Source organism: Sebastes fasciatus, chromosome 17 (genome assembly GCF_043250625.1).
Source record: "Sebastes fasciatus isolate fSebFas1 chromosome 17, fSebFas1.pri, whole genome shotgun sequence".
Taxonomy (NCBI): Eukaryota; Metazoa; Chordata; class Actinopteri; order Perciformes; family Sebastidae; genus Sebastes; species Sebastes fasciatus.
In genome coordinates this window covers 23,711,766-23,730,605 of record NC_133811.1, presented here as the reverse complement: position 1 = coordinate 23,730,605, position 18,840 = coordinate 23,711,766, and the positions used below count along the sequence as shown (strand labels likewise).

Genomic DNA, 18,840 nt, shown 5'->3' with positions numbered 1-18,840 from the left:
AAACCAAAACTAAATATTAAAAAAATTATCTGTTTCCATGTACTGGAGACTCTATATAAGGATGAGAAACAGTGACAGGTTGATGGCAAACACAGTAATTGACTGCTGGGTCATATTTATAAATTTATTACATTATTTTCAATATAATCAGTAACATTGTGGTCATAAAATGTTTGTATTTATAAACAACCTTTTATATACAAATATCTAAAAATATATAAACATTTTTTTGTTCCACCTGAAGAAATCACATCTTGGGAAAATAAAGATTCTCAGACAGAAGTAGAAGAAAAAACTAACTTTTACCTGCATTAAAAGCTGTAAAACTGGATTAACAAATAATAGTTAAAATGTCCGGAGCGTGCAGCGTTAATGTTGAGTGGTATGAACAGAAACAAATATTGTTTAAAATAATAGAAGTACAATTTTGTTGGCTTTCAGTCATTATGAGCCACAACAAAAATGACTTTAACAAAGAAATATGTCACGTACGATACCCTGCAACTTCACATTACCTGCATTCACATGCTCAATCTTTTTCTTTCATGTGTACAGTCATTAATACTACATATGCACATACATAATAAAATAAGAATTAAAAAGTGCAAAATCAGCAACTTAGTTTTGGTAAACTTATTTGGAAAACAATGGAGTGTTAACAGGGTAAAAAGAAGATGCAAATAAAGATGTGCTGAAAATCTGCGACAGTGTTTAAGAGGTGAAATGATCTTCAGTCTTTCCCTTTAACCTTTTTTGGAGCTTTGTTGGATTTGTTGAGGATCTTCATGAGGTTTTTGGACATAAAGTACGGCTTCTGTAGAGATCCGTCGTTACGCTCCAAGTCTTCCACTGTGAGAGTGAGAGCCAAATTGAGTGAAGTGTGTTTTGTTTCTGTCTGTATTGTTGTATTATTCAATTAAAAATGACCCAAGTTGAGCTTTTAGCTTGAAATTGACATGCTAAAAGGATGTTAATTAAAGTGATTTGAGTATATTTGCATGTTCTAAAATCTTTCCCCACAAGAATAACGAAAACAGGTACTCACAGAAGCAGAGGAAGAGTGTATCGACACACATGTTGTACACACTGAAGAATCCGTGAGCTATGAGGTAGCTACCAAACACCACCGTCTACAAAAAAAAACAGAAAACAAGGTAAGACAAAGATAAGATTTAGAATAAACTTTGACAACTATCTATTGTATCTGTAACTTACAATAATCGGCATCCAGTAGTAGTTGAGGGTTTCAGTGCGGAAGGTGTTGCCTGGTAGCAATATTCGCCCAGAGAAGAAGAAGAAGGACAACACGCCTGGAACAAGATTGAGATTTCAGTGTCTCCTCTCTTTCCTGATGCATTCATGTAAATGCTTATTGGGCTTCAAATGAATAAAGAACACATATTTATTCCATTTCTGCAGATAGATCCCCCAAAATGTTACACACTGTTCCTTAAAACACTGCATTTGCCTGAAAGGGCCAGTATACTCCGAACTGCATGGTAGTTGGCTGCGTTCGACAATTTGTGTAACTTTCAAAACTGACAATCCATCATGCGTGAAAGTGAGAAAGGAGCCACGGTGTCTTCAAGAAAAGATTGTCTGAAAATGTGTGCCGTTATCCCCATATTTAAAGAATATCGCGACTCCCACCTCTCTGACTGCTACCTCTCCACTCCGCCTTCCAGTGTGGCCGTTCAGACCATCTATTATAAACACCTTTGGTTTCCAACACATCGTCTGAACCACTTCTTCTCTTGTATAACCCGCTCCTAATACATGGTGTCATCCTTACCCACTCCTGCGACCACCAAGAGCTTCCCAAAGAACAACAGCAGGTCTGTCACTTTATCAAGCACCACGACCCTGAAGGGGACAAAGTCAGAGTCAGAGAAACACGACACTATTCACTGAGTCGCTCAAACACATGCAAATATATTCATGTTATCAACAGGCCAGCACTGAAAACTCCTTTAGTAGGAAACATGACTTCAGCACAAACCTCACTACATTTCTCATGAGCAGCTTGAAAGCATTTTTGGCCGAGACGCAGAAGTTTTTCCCATAAATGGCGATCTGTCAAGAAAACAAAATCAACTTGTTTCAGGAAAATAAAAAAAATAAAAAATTTACATAATAGAAATAATATCAAATGTATTATATGAAAAAAACTCAGTAGAAACACTTGTAATTTATTGTTTTTTATCCTTTTGATAGTGTTCTGTATGATTTCAGATGGAAGCTATGCAAATATTATTACTACAACAATAATAGTATCAATTAAAATAGGAGGGAACAACAACTGTACAATAATATGTTGTGCTCACCATGATGTACGCGTTCCTGTTGAGGAACTTGATGAACTTCTCCAGACACCAGAGGCAGCACTTCATGCAGCACAGTATGAAACGTGCACATGGATTCTGCGCCGCTGGAGACAAAAAGCCAAAACACGAATAAGTAGCCCGTCATTTATTGGACGCCATTAACTTACTTATAAAGTAGCACTTTGTAACTAACATTCTTCAGTTTATTTGGAAAATCTCACAATCACCACATTTTGAGATAGTGTTTTGGAAAGTGACAACGTGTGGCTTCAAATGCATCAGCCATTAATCACTGAAATATGTCCCGGGATTCATATATTATACCTTTAAGACTAAAAGTTGCACTGAATAAAGTGCACTTTGATCTATTGTTAAGATTAAAGGGTAACTTCTGGGTTTTTTTCACCTGGACCCTATTTTCCCATGTTTTTGTGTCTAACTGACTAATAAGGACAACAATTTCTGAAATTGGTCCAGTATTGAGCGAGAGTGCTGTAGACGACAGCCGCTCATGGGCTGTAATATGGTGCTATTGGAGCGAGCTGGCACCGTCATTCAAGTCCACTTAAAGTGCTTATTTTTGCCATGATAGGCTCCGATTGTTATTATAAGTGTCTTGACATCATGGAAAGAGTCTCGCTCAAGGAGAAGTGACGAAAATAGGGTCCATGTTGAAAAATACCCAAATGATCCTTTGAGACTCATTTACACTGAAGCACAAGTTACAAAAATAAACCAATCAGATAAAACATGATCAGTATTCTTTAAGGTAACGCAGAAAGTGAGTGTGAGATGAGGGTATGTCAGCCTTACCTCTTGTTTTGTGGTCGATGTACTCCAGAATCATCCTCGCTATCTGCACCAGGGTCAGGATCAAAGCACCAAATGCCAAAGAGCCCACATGGTACCTGAAATGTACAAAATGATATGAAATGTCTAAAGGTGTGCTTCCCCAAACTGTTATGTGTAGGTCTAATGCGCCCTCTAGAAACCACAGAGGGAACTGCAGTCCGCCAGTATGTCCTGTGATGTAATCTTAAATTTTAGGGGGAAAAAAGTTCCCTTTCTGCATAACCCTCTGTAGGATATAGTGTAATCATGTCAGTAGAATTACTGGATGACAGAGATCGAGAAACGGCATCCTTTGGGACTGCAGTCATTCAGTATGTTGGACACTTTTGATGTGGATGGACACATTTATTGTGCAGGAATTTAACCGATGTGACAGCAGCTCATTAACCTACCTGAGTGAGCGTGTAAAGCTAGCCGACAGGGGAAACGTGGGGATGTCATCTGGTTTGGTGAAGGCCCAGTAGTAGGAGGCAAATGCCCCTGCCAGGGTGCACTGCCCCAAGGCGATGACGAAGTTGACACACCAGAGAAAAGCCACCACGTTGTAGATCTGCAGGTTGAAGAGGTTCCTCTGGAAGACACCCTCGTCATTGTATTTGATGAAGATGCAGCTGGCCGAGGGGCAGCCTGAGTAATCTGACGAGTTGAAGTTCTGAGAGGAGGAAACAGCAGCGGGCGACAGGGTGTGAAGGGAGTAACTTTTTTTTAATCCCACTCATCATATCAGATGAGGTAAAGTGATTGGACATGTTATATTTACCTTTTCTAGATGGCTAATAATTTAGCTTTACATGGGAATTATTTTTATATTAGTAAATTAAATCAAATTTCTTCTATGGCTAATTCAACCAAAGTCACTTTAGGTCACATTTTTTTATCCACACTAGGTTCCCATTCTGCCCACTCACCTGAGGGTCACAGTCCACAGTGCCATTGATAGTCTTACAGTCGTTCAAAGTGGAGTTTAGAGCCACCACTTTGTAGACTGGGCCTCCTGAAGTGGCCAGATATCTACATTCATCAGTTTAAGAGAAGAACAGATACTCTGGACTATAGACATGATCGTAGAGTAAAACTTAACACATAATGGGTGATAGAGTCATCTCAGAAACCTTTTAACTATAGTCTATAACTGCATAAGGTGCACCGTGTTATTAATAGCATACATACAAACACATATGCACATGCCTATGTAAAATGAAAGGATACAAAGCAGTGGCACCCCAGTAAGCTACACACACCAGTATGAGAACAAAGGTGACCAGAGGGTACAGCAGAGAGGACATCATGTGACTGATTGCTCTGTGGAATATGAACACACACATTATGAGGTTATGCCACTCTTCACAGGAAGATTACAAAAAAAACAATAAACATGAACCTGATAAACCTTTAAATAAATTCCCTTTAAAATTAAGAACATCTCAAATGAACAGACACGGGTTAATATTAGGTGTCATTCAAAGCGAGTAAACCCTGTGGACAGAGTCTTAATGTATGGCATCAGGACTCACTTGCTGGACTCCTGGATGAGGGCGATGGCTATGAGGATTCTGGTCCGGAGGAAGATGAGGGTCAGGAGAATGATCGCCTCCACCACAGATATGATTATCACTGAGGGGGGAGGAGAGAAAGGTTTGACAAGAAGGAAAAACTGCTACCTAAGCATAACTTAACTAGAATTACCACCTCGCATTTGTATGCTTCTGCCAACAACTCAAGTTGCAGTTTACATCCGTGTCTGTCCAAAATATCATGGCAAAAAAACATGTTTTGTGAGGTCACAGTAACCTTTGACCACCAAAATCTAATCAGTTCAATCTTGAATCCCTTAAATCAGGACTTTCTTTTATCAGAAGCAGTTTACAATGTCATGAATCAACATGACGTGACTCATGTGCATACTAACAATGGATTTATTGCATTTATTTTTGGATGTGGATGTGATTTGGCATTTATGATGTCATTGGTTATTTTCCATTTTATATCTCTCATTTCCTATCCCTCCAAAAAATGCCTCTAAAAACTCAAATAAAAAGATGAGACTTATCCCGACTGTGAGAAAGGTTTGGTGATGTTAATCAGACTCACAGAACGCCAGCCAGGTCTCTTGGACTTCCAGGTAAACCTTGAAGTTGGTGGTGAAACCGATGTCAGAGATGCTAGCAGAGGCTCGCTTGAAGTTATCATATTCCCAGTAGCAGTGCCATATACCTGCAAGAGAAACACTCCAACAACTCAGAGGCTACGAGGAACATATAATTTCGTCAAAACAAATAATAATAAACTGCCCTTGTTGACTTTGTGTTCAGAACCAGTACATAAAACTATAACTTTTGTGCTCCACTTGTTAAACACGGGTCCAGCAACACGTACGGATTTGAATCTGCTCTGTTTACAACAAAGAATTGTACAGAATTGATTTGTGGTGGTGTGAGAGTCGGCTGCAAAACAGCATTGCATTCACGACCGAACATCTCTGCTGCCTTTCTGTTCCACATGTTCAAATGAATTTCCAAGAAAAAAGGAATGGAAGAAATAGTACAAATATTAATATTTCTTTAGAAATCTATATCGGTGGTGGCAAATCTGTTTGCCAACCCTAAAAATTCTACTTAAAAATTGCTCCAGTTGAGTGTTTACCATATGCCCCAGCGACCAGGATTCCTACGATGAGCACCCACACCATCACTGGAGCAGTGAATCTCAACAGCAACAGGAACAGCATACTGACCACCATGGCTATTACCAGACCACTGAGAGGGGAGAGGAAACAGTTATGAAGAAAGAAAACAAAAAAGGAGAGGATTAAAAAAAGGATGAAGAGGTTTATAAGAGATCAAAGCATAAATTATTAAATTGTAAAACGTATGAGACATATAAAATGTACTAGAAAAATATCAATTTAATGATTATTTGATACAACCAGGAGTTCAGCTTTGTATTGCACATTAATCTGAAGAGTAATTTCTATTTCTGTACTTCTGCCAATAGGTGGCAATGTATGTGTGATGTAGTGAATATCCTGCAAGGCAACTCACAGGAGGATCCACGGCCATGACGACGCAAAATCCTCAAAGATGCGGACGCCAATCTCTCTGGCACTGAAGCCATTCAGAATGTCCCTGTTGAAGACAAAAGCAAGGACGAGCTGCATTGGTGACAGTTCTCATTTTAAACTGTAAAAGTGAAAAGTAAAAAGGGTCACGTAAAACAAATACAGTGAAGAAACAAGGGAAAACTAACAATGAAAACAGATTCAATACTTTTCTCTGAAGCCTACTGGAAGTTACTAAAAGCAATGTAGACGTAAAGACAGGCTAAAAAAGATAGAGATAACCCCAGACACTCAGTATAGAGAGAGAGAATGGAGTTTTTCTAGACACATTAATACTCTAACTCTGCAAGTCCCAAGAGAGAGTTTCACACGGTATCTAAGAGTAACTACAACCAGCTGCTACACTAAAGGTCAACACAAAAACTCACGAAACCACCAACCCTGTGCTGGAGATGAAGAGAAACAAACAGGGTTGTTAGAAGTGTGTGTGTGTTTTCATATGTGCGGTTATCTGTGATTTAAGAGCATGTGCTGAATTATTTGTTTTTAAATCCACTGTATCTTACCCTGTGCCGTTCTTGATTTGGTCGACTGTGTCATTGACGGAAGAGGGTAAACCTGGAATATTGGTAAAGGCTTCAGGGATCCTCTCCAGTGCTGTGATATCGGGAAAACATCTCCCCAGCGCTAACGGTAGAGAAAAATAATCAAATCAACTGGAAATGGATTTAATTATAATTCATTACAAGAACTCTAATATACAACAAGTAGCAGTGTAGTTCCTCTACAGTAGCAGTTAAATCCACGCTAATATTAAACAAGTAGCTACATGAAACTGCTAATGTATCGTCAGACCAAAATTAAAAGAACAGTGTGTAGGATTTGGCGGCATCTAGGGGTGTGGTTGCAGATTGCAACCAATTGACTACTCCTCTGCTCACTACTTTAGGAGCAATGGAAGCCAGATGGAGGCTGGCGGTACCACAGTTTTACACTCTACGGCTCACGTGACCGCAGTTTCACAAGCGTGCCGGAGAACTACTGTGGCATTTGGGTAACGTAAAAAACTCTAGAGCCAGTGTTTGGTTTGTCCGTTCTGGGCTACTGTAGAAACATGGCGGAGCAACATGGCCAACTCCGTGAAGAGGACCAGCTCCCTATGTAGATATGAAGGGTGCATTCTAAGCTAACGAAAACACAACGATTCTAAGTTTCAGGTGATTATACACTAATAGAAACATACTTAAGAATATTATATTTTACATTTATTTACCCCAAAATGTTACTCACTGTTCCTTTAATATGAATATAATGTAGTCTTTATGAGTGGTTTCACTCACCAGAGATCGTTGGTATGTAGAAGAAAGGACACAGCTCCTTGTCCACAATTTCTTTAACACTCTGAGGAAAAACAAATATTATCATGTGGTTAAAAAAAGTTGGTGTCAGGTTACTTTTGCAGGTTAAAATGCAGAAAATCTGGTTTCCTCAAAACAAACATCACATTTGGGAACTTTTAAGGAGACACACAAAGTTTAAACATGGTAACAAAATGGGACTTACCAGCGGAGTATTTGCCAGGTCTATGGATGGCACACAGAGGCTCTGATTGAAAACATCTGCCGGCTTTACATTTGGACGATAATCCAGTATTCCCACAGCCCCAAACTGAGTGGGACAGTTTTCTACGCACACCTATAGGTAATGAAAAAAGATGATTTTTTCTGGGACACTGGAAAAGTACACTAAACGGTCCGGTATAATTAGAAACAACAATATCAAGCCAGCCTTCTTTACCTGTGTGGTTGGACACTGAAAACCATTAAGAGAAGATGCCATGATGTTGACAGACGTGGCACATTTGAGAAGGTCGAAGTAGAACAGGTTGGGTCGGCCTCTGATGGAGAAGACAGACAGAAAGAGTTGATTTTGTATCAGTCAAATGCATATTCATTATATCTAGTAAATGATGTGAAAAGGCGAGAGAGAGATTGAATTACTCATTTGGTCCGATGCCACAGAACCATCCAGTTGAGTTTCTTGGATAAAGAACATGTCGTGGATCTCCGAAGAGCCAAGCTGATAGAAAAAAACACACACATTACAACAGAGATAAGAAGAAAAGACAATGACGTAAAAAATAATTACAAGTCAGTGACGCTCCATTATGTCCATTTTATGTTTGGCACTGACAAACGGTACTACTGCACGAGCGCATGTTTTTACTGAACAAAAAACTGCACTTTTATGGTGTTTGTTTGGGAAGGATGTGAGAAAGTTACCCTGTTGATTAAGGTGTGAGACATGGGTGTGATTCTGGTGTTACGCCAAATTCTATGTTATGTTATAAATGTTTATTTTGTCATACTTCATCATATACTTTATCAACGTGTTGACTAAAAATTTTAACAGTCTAATATTTAGATTGGGTTACAAATGACGTTAGTATGTTATTAACTATGATAAAAATATTTGCAATGGCAATATAGCTAAAATATCCTATTCAGGTCACAGAATTTAGTGTTCCTTTATTTAACCAGTTAAATAAATTGATAACCAATTCTCATTTACAATGACGACCTGGCCAAGAGGCAGCTAGGAGCGGAGAACTGGAACAAGTGACGACCAAAAGAGGTGCAGTCTTTAGGACCATACTGATGAATACTTGTTATGTAGAACTTAAATTGCGATTACTGTTGGGGATATTGAGTAGTGAACAGAGAAATGGAGGGTTTTTGTCAATGATGGTTTTATAAATTAATGAATTATTTCAGTACAACCACAAGAGGGCAAAAAAGTCTAACAGGATGCATACCAAGATGAACATCTCTCTTGTTGCTATGGAGTTTAGTTTGAATGCACCTATTGTAAGTCGCAGTGGACAAAAAATGAATGTAATGTGATCTAAAGTATCATGTTAGTGTAGTTGTATTGTTTGTTCATCTGAGCTAGACACACAGGCCACCACTATTTCTCATATATTTAGTAGAATTTTTAACTCCAGCCCTTATTTATCAACACAGGCCAGTAGATTTCCACTTCCATAAATCAACCTTAGCTAACCGTTGCTTTTGAATTGCCTCCATTGAAAGGAACAGCTGATTATTTGAGACACACTCAGCCGCTGACACACATTTTACTTATCAGGCATCTCTGCTGACTCTAGATAAGAGAGAAAGCCCTGAGTGTCGGAATGAGATTGATGACAGGGCAATAAAAAGACTGACTGGATTTTCACACGGAAATATGTTGTTGGTGCGTAATAATAATACTCAAAATATTAAATGTACATTTTTTTTGATGATGAATGAAAGTATAAGGATTAGATTCAGAGAAAAGGAGGACAGCAAAAACAACTAAAGTAACTAAATAAATAAATAATTACTGAAATTCCCTGATAATCAGCTAAAGCATTGTGTCAGCTCTGGCCCAACTGTGGAGTGCTTTTTTTTCATAGAACAAGAATTGTAATATTGTCCCCCATTAACAGCATTGGATAATTGCAAGCTATAAAGAAATAGTAGAGATGACCTACAAAAGCGGTGAATATAACATACAAACAGAATTAAATTGATTTGAGGTAGCAACTCTGACAAGCCATAGTGTAAAGTCAAAGAGACCCACAAACAGTCATTGTCTGAAATTTTAATGGAGCAACCAAATTTTGAAACTCTGACAGTTGTGACAGCTTTGTTACTTTGCTTGTTAGTCTACAGTACATAAATCCAGGAAGCCACTGCTTGACACACAACACCCCCTGTATAACCACAAACCGTCATCTTTACACGTCAGTTTTTGTATGTTTAAACGAACAAAATGAAATGTGTTAATTATAGGGCTGTCAAAGTTGACGCGATAATGCGTTAATGCAAATACGTTTTAACGCCACTAATTTCTTTAACGAATTAACGCATCTTGAGATTTTTAGGCTGTTGCGGGCTCGGTTTTAAAGCTAGAGTGAAGATACTGGTAACATGAAAACCTAGGAAACCTAAAGAATCCATTGGTACCAACCATGTCATAGTAGCTTGTCACGAAGGAGGATAAATAACGCAACAAACTGGAATGACCATTTTCAAAGGGGTCTCTTGACCTCTGACCTCAAGATATGTGAATGAAAATGGGTTCTATGGGTACCCACGAGTCTCCCCTTTATAAACATGCCCACTTTATGATAATCAAATGCAGTTTGGGGCAAGTCATAGTCAAGTCAGCACACTGACACACTGACAGCTGTTGTTGCCTGTTGGGCTGCAGTTTGCCATGTTATGATCTGAGCATGTTTTTTATGCTAAATGCAGTACCTGTGAGGGTTTCTGGACAATATTTGTCATTGTTTTGTGTTGTTAATTGATTTCCAATAATAAATATATACACACACACACATTTGATAAAGCAGCATATTTGCTCTCTCCCATGTTGACAAGAGTATTAAATACTTGACAAATCTCCCTTTAAGGTACATTTTGAACAGATAAAAAATGTGTGATTAATATGGACAATCATGCGATTAATTGCAATTAAATATTAAAATTATTTAAATTGATTGAAAGCCCTAGTTAATTAGTGAGCTTTAGAAGAGCTGGATTTTGTTGGCTATCTGTTTCCGCCTGCTCCCAGTTTTGGTCCTAAGCTAATCAGCTTCGTTTTATATTGAATGGATAGACAGAGAGGTATCAATCTTCTCATCTAACTCTCAGCAAGAAAGCGAATGAACGTATTTTCCAAAATGTTGAACTGTTCCTTGAACAAACAGAATGGACAAGAAGGGCCCAGAGAGCAGATTGTGGAAAACAATGATTGTTGGGGCGATACTAAGGCCTGTGTTGGCGTTGTCACTCTCACCTAAAACCCCAACTGCTATGTAGCCGAGGATGACTGCCATAAACAGGATACAGCAGATGATATCAGTGCACCCTCTGATGAAGAAAAAAAAGAGACAGCGACATGTTAAAGTGAGCAGGCTGAGCTTTGCATTGACGTTTGCCTCGGGGGTGATAAGTGTGATTCAGTCAGTCAACAGAAACTCGGCGAACACACACAGCTAGGGCTGAGGATTTGGGGATTAAAAGGAGCCAATGAGACAGATTCACCTTTTCTTCATGGGTCCATCGAATGTTGGGTCAAACTGAGCAGGTTCTCCTGGGAAGAGAAAACAACATTGGGTAGCTTTTAATGCAAAGTGACTGGTACACCATTATAATCAGCAACTTCTGGGTTTGGTTTCAGACAGATTATCAAGGACACATTAGCTTATCACTTGCTTCTGTAAAAGGCACTTAACCTGCAATTTCACCAGCTCAAGGAAATGCACTGCTGATTAAATCTGTGTGCTGTCCTTGTGGGGAAATATGCATTAAAAGATTTTATGTTCATTTTGTCCGGTGCTCACTTTGAACATGGGTCATTTTCTTAGAGTAAATGAATTACGATGCAAGTGAACAAGGAAATACTTTTAGAGACAAGAGAAGGAACCTTATATTTTTACAGGTTAGTTATTCACAGGTGCTTCACAATAAAATGACTAGAACAGAGGTGGCACGTATTACAGGAAATGAATATCTCCTCGTTGTTTCCTGGAACAGGGAGAGAGAACAAACAATGAAAGCTATTTGGGTGACGTTCGTCTCACACAAGCTGCTTTCCATATAAACTAAAAGAGAAGTTTGTTCACGTTAGTTCCTTCACGCACAAAGAGTACGCTCTGAAGAGAAAAGGACCAGAGTTGAGGCACAGCACTGAGACCAGCAGCTCAAGCTTATTTGAATAGATTTTGAATTTGAAGTATGGCTTTCAGAGGAGGGAGAGTGACGGATGTTTAAATCATTTTAACGGGAGAAATTGACAATCTGAAAACTTGTTTGAGGAGAGCCCAACTGAAAACATTCCTATAATCATTATAATGAGAGCCTCAATTAGCCTCCGTTGCATTATCCAGTTGGGCAGGAAAAACACAACAGGCTGCTTGGAGTATATGATCAGAAAAGGAAGAAGAAGAAGATGCAGACACCTTTTGGCAGGTGTCAGGATGAAAAAACAACAAAATAACAACACAGGAGAATCAGCATTTAATAGAAAATTTATAGTGGTAAAAGGTTGAACCTGAACGTATGACGTGATAAAAAAGTGTGCAGGTGTTCCTTTGGTTATGTGCCAGATTAAAATCTGATACATGCAAATACTGATGCGCTCTATTAAATTGATTGGTCCAGGGGATAGACATTATGCCATGCAGATTGCCATAATCATTTCTCATGGCAGCTAGAAGAGCTAAACTATCTCCACTGAGTGTAATTTGAATAGGGGTGAAACGACACTGAGTCAACATTGCGAGCACACTCCCGTCAGGACATCTGAGTAGGATGCAAATATTCAAACAGGATGCAAGAAGTTTGTAGCTTTTCATTCGGCTCTAAGGCTCTCGTCTAGTAAACATTAAAATTGAAACGCACACATTCACAGTGAGGGTTCAACAAATTGTCACACAGAGGCCAAGAAAATATTAAAAACTTCCATGGAGCAGTGAAACTAAAATTCCACGTCTTAGATAAGAAGTGCTCTCCTCTAAACAAACTCCTATCAGTAATATCTGATAGGGATCTTATGTAAACAACCAACAAATATGTGAATCACGACAGCCGCACTAATTAACATGAATTTGACAGATCACACGTCTGTATCCACGTCAACACTTCTGTTCTGTTTCCTAAACCTTCATTTGTGGAATATGAGAGAAATGACTCAGGCAATGATATTACATTTTCCCAATAAGGGAACCTGTTCATCGGCCTTGTCATGCCGTGAGTGTCAGATTTCAGCTCTGCCAGGATACTGCTGTATGTTTGGAGTAAATGACAACATGGAAAATGGCTCACTGTGTCTCTGTGTGGCACATAAAAAAGGACTTTTCAGCTTTTATGCCCTCGTAAAAAAGCTGGAGGAAAGCTTTAAACCTTTACACTTTGAACCCCAGACAGGCTAGCTGCGAGACGACGGGTGTGAGGGTCATCACTTGACCTTTACTGGAGATAACTTTACTTTGCCCAAGTTGGGTAACAGTCATTTGGAGTGACAGATATTTATCAAAGAAATGGGTCACTTGACTGAAAGGATGCCTTTCTTTAAGTAACTGAATGAATGGTGGTTCATTGTACAAACCTAACCCTTCTCTATATTTTACAGTGAAAAGAGATGAAAATGAGGTTAATAGGTAACCTGCAGTATACACAGGACTATCCCAGGGGAAAAGAAAGAAAGAAAAAGAGTCATTGTTAAAAAGTAGTGTAAAATATGAGGGGAAGGGGCGTATTCATGATTTGAGTGTTGAAACTGTAACGTAACTCCTCAAGACCTTTATTTACCCTTAAACATGTCAAAGCCGTGACAGCAGCAGAAAGGATTTCTTATTGTTATAAATACTCAAAGAGAAAATGGAGAGTAAGTGTGCAACTAATGATTATTTTCGTTATATATTAATAAAAATCATCATTTAGCCAATAAAATGTCAGAAAATAGTGACGAATACCCATTGCAATCAAAGAGTATAGAAGCAAACTCCAGTGTTTTTTTGACGACAGCAGTTGTCTGGACTGCTGTTGGACTGGAAGCATTGTTTGGACTGAAAATGCTTATTATATTTATAATATTTTATTGTTCGACACAGGTCATTTCGGTAGAATATGATAATAGAATAGAATTAATTTTGTTTTACTTTTGTACGGCACTTTTTAGGCGGACGTATTACTGCCGTCCGGTGGTCGCTTTCAGTCCAAAATGATGGAAACGTAGCTTTACTGCTGGGCGGTTTACTCTATGACAGAGAAAAGCGTCAGTACCTTACATTTTTTTAAGCTGGAACCAGCAAATGTTTGGTGTTTTTTCTTGACAAATGAAATTTAATTATTAACCACTAATCACTCACCGAATACTGATTAATTGTTTCAGCTCTAATGGAGAGAGTTGCTGAATCTATTAAAATGTCTGTTCATTAATCACGTTGAGTTCCTGGTTTCAAAATAAGATGTCCACCAGTTTAAAAAAGAAAAAGTAAATCTACTTGACATCCTACAATATCTTTAATTCTCCATAATCCTACCTAATATAAAAAGTGCTATAGAAGGAATATTGTGTGTTTACGTGATGAACTTCTTGCCACTTTAAAAAAAAAAGGCTTTTCAAAATAAACCCATCGGTGCTTGTCTTGCTTTATACATTAGCTACATTAACTAGCTTGTGATTTGAAATCAGACCTGAGTCTTTTCCCCTTGTTGCCTCAAGCAGCTTTTACAGACTTTCTGGTCAATGATTTGCAGCAACAACCCCTTGCAAGTCACTTATTTCCCAACACTGAGTGTCTTCACATTGTTAACAGGAAGAAACGTTGAAATGTTTAACTGCTCAAAACATATTGTACTATAAAATGACCAAACTTAATTGGGCAATAACAGGAAGTCTGAATTAGGACGCCTTGTTGTGTTCAACAAAAGGATTTCTACTTCCTCATGAAGGCTAGAACAACAGTAGAGAACTCATTTCAAATTAGAAATGGTGAGGAGTTTAAAGAAGAACACATGAATTTGCATTCAAAGGCTTTTGAGAACAGAGGTTCAGGTGTCACCATGATTAGTGAGCTCCGACACCGAAGTTCACCTCTTCTGTCGTTGTCTTATTCTCTGATGTATTCATAAGATATACGTGGAGACATCTGATATTTACCTCCAGGGAGGGTTTGTTTACTGTAGCTTTTGCAAAACCTCCCGGACTGTCAATAGACATGTGTCTCTATCAATACATCAAATCCCACTAAGAGTAAACAGGGATGCAGAGAGACTCTGCAGTACACATGACGGACGGCTGAAAATCAAATAGTCACAGGCAGGTTTCAAATGTTTCAGCATGTACAACTTTCTCTTCTGTGTATTTTTGACACTGTACATCTCTTTCAGTCTGTCTATATTACAACACCAGACATTCAGAGACTCTGCTATGGCTGCATGAACAATATTAGACCTGAAACTATCAGTTAATTGATCGCTTGTGGACTATTGGTCAGACAAAACAAACAATTTCAAAATGTCATCCAAGTGATGGACATTTTTCACCATTTTCTAACCTTGTTATAGACCAAACAATTAATAGAGAATGTAGTTGGAGGATAAATTGATTAAAGTTCAAACCATAAATTGATTAGCTGATGACAGAAAATTAATCAGCAAGTACTTTTATAATTATAAACCTAATAAAATAAGTAAAAAGTCTCAGGTTCCAGCTTCACAATTGTCTATATTTTCAGTTTTTCGCAGTCTTTAGTGAAAGTAAACTGAATATCTGTGGCTTTCAGACCATTGGTCAGACAAAACAAGACATTTGAAAATGTCACCTTCTACTTTGGGAAACTGTGATCACTGTGACTAAATAATCAATCGATTAATCAAGAAAATAATTGTCTGATTGACTGATAATGAAAATAATCGAGAGCTACAGCCCTAAAATCGATAATTACAGTCAAGTCTAAGCAACAAATCAACCTTCATAATCTTCTGTCACTGGCCTTCTCTTGTGAGAAAATGTTTTTTAATCAACTTGAACATGAGACGCAATTTTCTTGTCTACTTTAACACCACGAAGGCAGTTAATAAATGAGATTTCTACCAGTATGATTTCTAAAATGCCATGCTCACAACAAAACAAAATAAAGTAAAACATCTTTACAAAACAGTCTTTATGGCTGGCTAATTGCCACCCGCATGTCTTCATTTAGCATATTATTATTTTTAACCACAACAAAGGAACATTATACTTTATATTTCATTATAAGAAAGTGTTCAGTTGACAGTTTGGTTCATTTAAAGCAGTGTTTCCAGACCCTTTCTGGCTTGTTGTGACCCCTTAAAATGAAGCAATGTTACTTGTAACCTCTCATCACAGGCGGAAATGTGTTAGTTTGGAAAAAAATTATTGAGAATCTAAACCAAAAAGTGATTCTCAGATTTGTATTATTTTTAGAGACACAAAGAGGTAAAAGTACCCAATACTTTACAAGAAAAATAATTATAATAAAAAAAATAACTAAAAAGAAATATATTTGTTTACTTTTTATACTCTGACATTAATTTGTAGCCAACTCAAAGCTTCCAGTTTATTTTAAAATAATATATATATATATATATCATTTTATTTTAAGCTATTTCTTCCTCTGTAGGTCAAGTGTTTGGGATGTTTTGGCTCAGCTATAAATATATTATGACGTAGTTTTATTGTGTTGTGGGTAAACTATTAAACCATGTTTATTGAGGACAATGTTGTGACTCAGGTATATACACACTGACTCACACATCAGTAGACAAGCCTACATTTGGCCTTAGGGAAACTTTCCAGTTTGTATGACGTTAACTTCAGTAGCTGGACTTAAATATAAAAAGGAACATATCTGATTTGATTGCTGGAGCAGGATGATTGTGAATAGAGAGATAGACTAGGATGATGACTGAATATTAATTATATGTGTTTTTGTATTTGTATATACTGCGCGTGCGTATGTGTATGTATGTATTTATGTAAACAGTATATATATGTATATATAAATAGATTCGATTTGATTTGATTTGATTTAATTTAATTTAATCTTTTTACTTGTGTATATTCTTTTTATTTATTTATCTATTTTTTGTATATGTTTTTCCTGTATCTATACTTGCTTATTTTATATTAATATTAGGTTTGTTAAGTTTCTTTGTACCGAGAATGTTATTATTGGGGACGTTTGTGAATGTTTGTTCTGTTGTTTCAAAATGAACAAAAAAAAAATATATATATATATAATATTGAAAAGAAAAATCTGATTTGATCTATTTAGATAAGCTGATAATGCATATCTGGAGTTAAAGCTACTAGTTAGTTAGCTAACAGTAACATTTTTATGTATTTATTTATTGACGGACTGCACACACTATGTTCACCCATTCACTCTGTATCTTTTATATCTCTATTTATAGTTTTTTTATATAATTTATGTATACCTTTTATACGTCTCCTGTGTTTCACTCTGTTTGCTGATGTTGCTGCTTTGACACCTGAATTTCCCTCCAGGGGATTAATAAAGGTTCACCTTATCTTATCTTATCTTATTTTATCTTATATCCACGTCAAAATAAAACATATTTTTGATTAAAAAAAATAAATTATTGGCCTAATATTTAAACTTTTCTTGCGACATAAAATGTGTTGAGAACTCAGTATAAGACACAACATACTCTGTTAGACAAAAGTACAATAACATTTTAACGTTCCCAGTTGAACCCTGCGGTAACTAACGGAAGATGTCAACTCACCATACTCGGAGTCCGGATTTGTCTCCTGTTTTTTACCCATTTTCCACCTTTAATGTCCACCTTTTTCTTCCTTAACTTCTAAAACACAACTTCCTTTACTTAAATTAATCGTAAAACCAGTTTAAAACCGCGTTTAAGACGAGCTGCACCGTGTCTGTCTGAGCGGTAACTAAGTTAGGAAATCTTTTTTTCTTCCTGGCACTTGTAACCAGGCAGTGACGTCACGAGCGCACCTGCTGAGGGATGCACACCTGCGCGTGCTATCAAAGAGTGTTTATTAGAGAAGAGGAGTCACTCTGATTTGATTTGTATAAACCTGAACTTTTACCTCACAAAGAGTGAGAATGAGTTTGTACTTTACATTACATTTTGGATGCAAATATTGTAGTTTTTTTACTACACTACATTTAGGACCTATTTGACAATTTTAGTACTGATTGGTTACTTTGTAGGTTTAGATTAGTACAGTAAAAAAAATATATTAATCAACTAATAAATTATTATATATTATTTTAGGTTAAGCTATCCAGCAGTATATTAAAGGTCCCATATCATGCTAATTTTCAGGTCATACTGTCTGCCTGAATATACCTGTATTTACCCTCTGTCTGAAACGCTCCGTTTTAGTGCATTTCAATGGAATTGCAACAGAATTGCGTTGCTATGCAACAGTTTGGGTCCATGTTTTCTTCCTGTCAGCTGATATTATTTACATCTACTGCAACAGGAAATAAACTGGGACAAATTTAGAATGTTTATGTTTAAAATCGTGTAATGGTCTAAATATTGTATATTTGTGACATCACAAATGGACAGAAATCCTAACGGCTTGTTTAAAAAATACAATTTCTGAATACGGGCTGTGTGTATTTCTCCGTATATTGAGCATTTTGATAGTTTAACAGTATTCATATTATCGCACTCAAACCTACTTTATAACATAAAAGACACAATATGGGACCTTTAAGTAACTAAAATTATCTCCAATTTTACCAGCTGCAACAAAGTGATGTACACATTAACGCATCAATAATTACTAATCCAATACTGTAATATAATATATATGATTCTGCATACTTTTGTACTTTTACACGATTTGGGATATTAATCTACTTTTACTTGTAACAAGAGTATTTCTACACTGCAGTATTGCTACTTTTACTTAAGTAAAAGTTCTAAATACTTCTTCCATCACTGTTCCAACACCATCAGGGGGCTCAAAGGCTCCACATTCACTGTGGAGCGTCTGTGGTAATCTGATTAAATGCAAATTTCT

The 18,840-nt window shown here is 37.2% G+C and overlaps 1 protein-coding gene across 1 annotated transcript; it reads right to left on the bottom strand.

The window, feature by feature from the left end:
- Positions 1-110: 110 nt before the first annotated feature.
- Positions 111-17,779, bottom strand: slc44a4 (solute carrier family 44 member 4). Its single transcript, XM_074614427.1, has 22 exons — positions 17,565-17,779; positions 11,328-11,376; positions 11,080-11,153; positions 8,235-8,313; positions 8,032-8,131; positions 7,798-7,929; positions 7,575-7,635; positions 6,801-6,921; positions 6,218-6,301; positions 5,820-5,932; positions 5,268-5,390; positions 4,691-4,790; positions 4,386-4,478; positions 4,085-4,187; positions 3,569-3,828; positions 3,138-3,232; positions 2,325-2,428; positions 2,000-2,073; positions 1,793-1,863; positions 1,216-1,310; positions 1,046-1,130; positions 111-849 (listed from the first exon to the last, which is right to left on the bottom strand). Exons 1-22 carry the CDS (start codon positions 17,602-17,604, stop codon positions 731-733), a joined length of 2,175 nt encoding a protein of 724 aa, XP_074470528.1. The 5' UTR covers positions 17,605-17,779; the 3' UTR covers positions 111-730.
- Between the last annotated feature and the right edge of the window lie 1,061 nt (positions 17,780-18,840).